The sequence below is a fragment of the Bidens hawaiensis genome, unplaced genomic scaffold (assembly GCF_021521415.1).
Source record: "Bidens hawaiensis isolate Kalapana, Puna unplaced genomic scaffold, B.hawaiensis_p1.1 tig00020982_1, whole genome shotgun sequence".
Taxonomy (NCBI): Eukaryota; Viridiplantae; Streptophyta; class Magnoliopsida; order Asterales; family Asteraceae; genus Bidens; species Bidens hawaiensis.
The window spans coordinates 19,311-25,841 of NW_027493241.1; the positions used below are offsets into that span (position 1 = coordinate 19,311).

At 31.7% G+C, this 6,531-nt stretch overlaps 1 protein-coding gene across 1 annotated transcript; it reads left to right on the plus strand.

Annotated features, from left to right (window-relative positions):
- The first annotated feature begins 371 nt into the window (after positions 1 to 371).
- On the plus strand, positions 372 to 5,969 carry LOC143562398 (uncharacterized). The gene is made up of 11 exons (XM_077050212.1): positions 372 to 635; positions 1,253 to 1,588; positions 1,942 to 2,016; positions 2,097 to 2,155; positions 2,542 to 2,677; positions 3,274 to 3,370; positions 3,447 to 3,513; positions 3,765 to 3,863; positions 3,945 to 4,034; positions 4,837 to 4,991; positions 5,849 to 5,969. The coding sequence occupies exons 2-11, from the start codon at positions 1,339 to 1,341 to the stop codon at positions 5,952 to 5,954; spliced, it is 1,134 nt and encodes a 377-aa protein (XP_076906327.1). The 5' UTR covers positions 372 to 635; positions 1,253 to 1,338; the 3' UTR covers positions 5,955 to 5,969.
- Positions 5,970 to 6,531: the final 562 nt, after the last annotated feature.

A 6,531-nucleotide genomic window follows, 5' to 3' on the forward strand; every position in this document is an offset into this window, starting at 1 on the left:
CAATTTTTTTTCTCTCTCCTTCACTCACAACCACTTTTAATAAATATTAAAAAATTTATAAGGTACTACCAGAACTTTTCAAATATACAGAAAAATCACTGCATTTTCTTTCTCATTCACTCATAACACCATACAAACATTTTCTAAATTATAAAAACCCCTCTCATAAAATTTGATAAGTTAAATGAGAATGCTCCGACCAACATTTCTTGTAATATTATATAGATCTGTAGAATTATATATATATATAAAAAGTTAGTTCCCTTCAGATTAATTAATTATGTTTCAACTTTCAACCAGACCCCTTGGTTTGTGTGAAATATCCTTTATTGCCAACACAAGTTGCATTGTCTTACCATTTCAGGCAAAGAAAAGAACACAAGTCTTCCATTCCATTACTTCTTACACACTAATCAACCTCCTCCTCATCCTGCTGCCTGTCTGCTTGCTTCTTTCCACCCAATCATTACACCATCCACCTTCTTTCTGTTGCTTCAATAATTCATCATCCAATCCAACTCTTTTATTATTATTATTATTATTATTATTATTATTATTATTATTATTTCCTCCTCCACCACCAATTTCATCTGCATTTTTTCCAGCTCTCAATTCTCATGGGTTCCATTTAAAAGGTATCAATTCAACTTATTAGTTTATTATTATGATTACTTTTATCATTATTATTTGTTTTGGGTTTCTTGAAAATTGGGGATTTTTATTATAATTTGTTTCACTTATTGTCAAGATGCTGTTGTTGCTTCCTAATTACTCATTTGTGGATCAAAATTATGTCTTTTTGTTACTTTAGTTCTTGCTTAAAGAATTGTGTGGACAAGATTTCAAAAAACAATAATATTAATATTAAAGAGAATAATATGGATCATCAATTGATGCTAGTTTGCATTATGTTTGAAATAATATATAGAAATTCTCAGTTGTTGCTGCTGTTATTTTTGTTGAACAAGAACCAGAAAGCAGAGGCTGAGATATGTCAATGCAAAACACCTGTCACTTATCATGTCTTTCTTGTGATATTACTCACACTTTATTTCATACTTGTATGCTAGTAACATCTAAAGGGTATTTTCTTATATAATAAAAATGTTGTTTTTACACTGGTCTCGTGATTAATCGGATGCTTTTTAGTTGAACATTTATGAGGCTTGCTACTTTATAGTAATAAATTCCGATTTATCTTTCAAAATTGCACTTTTATCATCAGTTTTCTATCTATTTTTTGTGTGTATAGAATTCATGTACTGGTGAAGACTGAAGATCTCCATCATCCAAATTAATATCGAGGTGGCGGGTGTATAAAAGATCTAGAAATATAAAATGGGATGCTTTGCATCGACCCCGAAGGAGTCAGGTGGGAGGCGACGGCCTGGAAACATTGGTGAGGTGACGGTTTTTGTTCCTTGTTTAAGAATTCCAAAACCGGTGGATTTTGTTGAGGCACTCGGTGACCATTTGGGAAAAAGTTTAGTGGACCGGCTTTCGGCTCTGAGGACGCGTATAGTTGTGATGGCAGGACAAGAAGCACCAACTATCACAAGAACAAGAAGAAGAAATGCTACTCAACATGGTTATTATTAATAGTATTTTTATATTTGTTTAACAGGGTGACATTCATCACAGAACAAAGCTAAGTCTTTTGTTTTTATATATAAATGGTTCATATTTTTAAAAAGCTTTTACTCCTGACATACAAATGCGTATGTTATGTACATAAAAAACCATTAAACTAAAAAAAAATGAATTTCAAGAGGGATGAATCAACTTTGCGTTTCAACCATTTTCTTATATTTTAATTGTTTTTAAAGATTTTATAAATATATTTTGCTCTTAATGTTCTAGCACAAAAACCTGTGTTCTGTCTGGAACCCTCCTCTGGTGTAAGAATATTATATTTACGTTATTTTAACATTTTATTTTTAGGTGGTTCAACGTTAGGTGATCTTCTACAAGCCCTTGAAGACTATTTACCTGTCCTTCTAGGACTGGTTAAAGATGGTAAATCATGATCTAAGCTATCTTGTTATTTTATGTAAATTTATTCATACGATGTGTATTTTTTATTGGTTGTGATGCAGGAAGCCCGTTACAACATAAAGTACAATTTACATGGATAAACCAGGAGGATGAGTCAGAGGTAAGGCAATAATCATAATCAAATAATTGACAATAGTGTAGGAGGTTATGCTGACTTGCACTTATATTATTTGAAATTATAATAATAAGATGATCTGATATTAGAGGATGTGAGAATAAAGTAAAACATTTTGTGAAATGGGAATAAAAGTGTTAGTGAAACCTTAAAAGGAGGGCCGCCCGGGGGGTGACTGTTGATGTCGTGTAGTTGTGTGTTTTGGAAGTGATTATGTGATATCAAATAGTCAATATCAGATCGGTGGCGGTCATATAACGGGTTGTAAGTGTAATAATAATATTTTGTTAAACGAGTTTTTTACAACTAATATGAAACCGGCTATCAATGCTTAAACGTGAAAAACTGATTATTGTTATTATAATTTTCAGGAAACAGGAATGTATAGTGCTTGGTATGAAATATTATCGGTTTTGCACTTGATGGCGGCTTTATCATTATCACAAGCAAACTTATTGCTTCTCCCGAGAACGTCCACAGACGGTTATTTGCCTAAAGTATCAGAAGGTACGAAACGATAGCTATTTCTGCAAAAGTTATAAAATTGGACAGAAGTGTTTGTGGGTCAACCAACCCGACCCGATTCAACCTGACCCGTTTTGACCCATTTCCTAATCCTGTTGACTTTAGGTGGTAACCTGGATTGAACAATCATTGGTGTTATTAATAATATATGTTGGATAATATATTTAATGGTTCTAAATCAATAATGGAGAATGATATTTGTGTATGTTTATTAAAAGTCAACAGAGCAGGGACAAATGGCATGTTTTAATTTGTAGGCCATTTAGTGTTTGGTTATTATGATCGCCATGTGTACCTTATGTATTAATTTTCAATCCAGCTTATGTGTATAATGTATTTTCTTTTATATTCATAATATATATTATATATATAAAATTTCTCATGATAATTACGTAAGCTATATAATAATTTTCAATTTCATAAATATGTTACAAAAATTGATTAATTGACACTTGTATAAAATCAGAAGCAGAGGTAAAATCTGTTTATTAAAGCATTAAAATTTAAATATTGTGACTTCATATCACAAAAGTCCTATTTTTGTTAAATGATACATGGAATTTTACTTGATATTACAGAAAGCAGGAGATCTGCAATTGACATTTTGTTAAAAGCAGCCGGATACCTCGATTGTGCAATAAGGCATATACTTCCACAATTGCCTTCTGAACACAGGTTCATAGATTCATAAATTCTAGTCTATTATTTAATGTCGTGTGTCTTTTATATGAATTTATTTTTATTATTTTAGGAGAGACCTGCCAGTTGACCTTGCTGAAGGAGTTTTGAGAGCACTCTGCCTTCAAGCACTAGGACAGGTATATTTTGTAAATATACTAGAGGTGAAAATGTTTTGTTGACTCATTAAGAATGGACTAAAATGTTGGCTTTCAACCCGCTTGACTTGACCATTCTATCTTTTTTTAACTAGTTTCGTTTCTAGCTAATCCTTTACCTTAACCCAGTCAACCCAATAGAAATAAAACCCAACCCAATCGGCCCGTTTACATATAAACGGGTCATTAAGACAACTGGTTGATTTTTTTATATGTTGACTTTTAATCATCAGGGTGTTGACATACAACTTGGACTTGCAATCGATAGTACCAAAGCCACACTTGCTGTTAAACGAAGGCTTGCTTGTGAGATGGTCAAATATTGGCAACAGGTAATTAGTTGACTTTAAGTCTCTTCTTTGACTTTACATTAAAATATTAGCTTTTTCATTATTATTTTAACTTTTATGCAGGCTCAAGATAATATTACAAACCTTCCGTTAGCAAATGGTTGGGGTGAGAAACATCGGTTGTATATCAAGTGGAAATATATCGAAGCCAAGGTACGTTTTTATTTACTTTATATATATTTTTTTAAATAAATGGAACTCAGTAAATGCTACATAGTAATATAAATATGTTATAATTTCATATGCTATTCTCAAAACTTGGTATAATATCATATTTACCTAACAAAAAACATAAGATCAAACCATTTTCAAATTTATGACAATTATACCCTATTATTAAAACTTGTGTTTAGGTCTGTAAATGAACTGAACTTTCACTTATCGATTTGGTGAGAAGTTCGTTTATATTCATGTATTTAATAAACGAATAACCGTGAAAAATAGTTTATGTACATTTTGTTAAACGAACAAATATGAACACATGTCACGCTCGCCATTATCTTCATGAGCGTTTGTTCATTTGAATCCATATATGTTCGTTTGTTTGCATTCATTTATATTCTTTACATTGCGTTTGTTTAAGTTTGTTCGTTTAGGCTCATTAATATATTCATTATTTCATTTAAATTATTAGGCCCGTTACAATTTAGTCTAGTTCTAGTAACTGTTTAGGCCCAATACATCATTGTTCACAATTACCTTTTACTGGTTTTAGCTCAATTATGTTCGTTCGTTGATGTTCGTGAACCGCTTGTTCATATTGTTGTCGAACAAACATAAATGAACACGAGCATGCTCATGTTCTTAACGAACGAACACAAACAAGATAACATTGTTCATTTAGTTGTTCGTGTTAGTCTGGTTTGTTTACAAGCCTACTTGCATTAGGATATGAGAGTTTGGAGTGTAAGGAGAAGGAGAAGGGTATAATATATGGTCATATTATAAATTGTAGGCAGCGGCGTATTATTATCATGGATTGATTCTTGATGAAGGTAACACTGAAAAGTCGCATGGAATGGCCGTATCGGCTTTACAAGCAGCAGATGAGTATCTGAAAGAAAGCAAAAAGGCATGTGAAGCTTTCAATTCAGCAGTTCCTATTTCAAGGTATTCTTTCTTATTAATGTTGACTTTTATACGTCAGTCAAAGCTCTTATTTCTTGACCAATTCCAAACAGTTAGAAATAATTAGCATGTCAAAAATACAAATTTTATATTTTTGAGTTAAGAGATTTTATGCATTAAAACTACGTTTTGGCTGATTTTCAACCCATTTTCTTCTAGGCTAGTTTCTTTAATTGTACTAGTTTGACCCGTTAGAGATCACTATTTTGTTTTGGTGATTTGGATCATTTTTTTAATATTTTTCTCAAGATCATTAATTTGCGTTAAAACGATTAAGATCATAAAGATGGTTCATGATTAGAATACATATACATTACAATATATTCCAAACATAAAAAATATCTTAATAATAAAGGTTTAACGATCGGTTCGGTTTACGCGACCGATTTTAAGTTCCATTGTGAAACATTATAGCCGCCAAAACTGAACCATTAGGATCTCAAATTTGCCAAACTGGTCGCCTTGCTTCGGTTGGCGGTGTTCAGTCGGTTTGGACAGTCCATGAGCACCCCTAATAAAGTTTTCATGGACAAGGATTCAAAATTCAAATCCCATTTTGTGAAGCTGATTACTCCATATTATTCTATTACAATAACAACTGTACCCAGTAAATCCTACAAATAACATAGGTTACATAGCTAATGGTAGGGTCTGCGAAACCTTACCTCAAATTTTCATTTATATGTAACAAAACAATCATAAAGTTCGTCAATATTGATTATCACAATTCTTTTGGAATAGAAGAATTAACATGATGTTGCGGTTTCTTCACCGTTTTGATTATGGAAATGAATGTTATATTGTTATTTTCCAGCCTTGATTTGTACATTTTGATGCAGAAATCCACCTCTTTGGGGAACTATGAAGTATCTCTCTGAAAAAATACCGAAAGACACTTCTAGCAAGGTTCGCATCAACCGAGATTTATATACTTATGAAAAGTAAGTCTTGAGTTGGATTCACTTTAATGTCTTCTATGTTTTTTTATTACATGCATGTGTGTGTGTTTATCACAATTTGGACTAGTATAATTGTGAACGAGGCAATTTGGGTTGTTTTTTTTTATCTCAAACGGGTCATATGGGTCAAACCAAAAGGATTAGCAAAAAGAGGTAGGTGGGTCAAATATGGTGCAGCTAAAAGTTATTTGATTTTTACATGTATATACTTTAAAATTGTAAGCTTGCATATTATTTTTATTTTTTGAAACAATTATGCTTAAACTATGCCATATTATTTTTAAAGTTTTATATTTTGGCATAAAAGATACCCTAACAATTCAAGTAGCTATACAAAACACATTTTAAATTACTATACAACCTGTTTAGCTAAACGTATTTGCAGGCTTGACCCGATGACCTGAACCCGATTAGACTAAACACAAACCCGTGAATTTCGACCCGAATTGTAACCTATTCTAATATCAACATACATTTGAACATAAGTAGTTATTTTTCTGACTAGTTATTTATTACTGTGTTTTATTTTGCTCGAACTTTTTACTAATTTAATTAAAATAAAT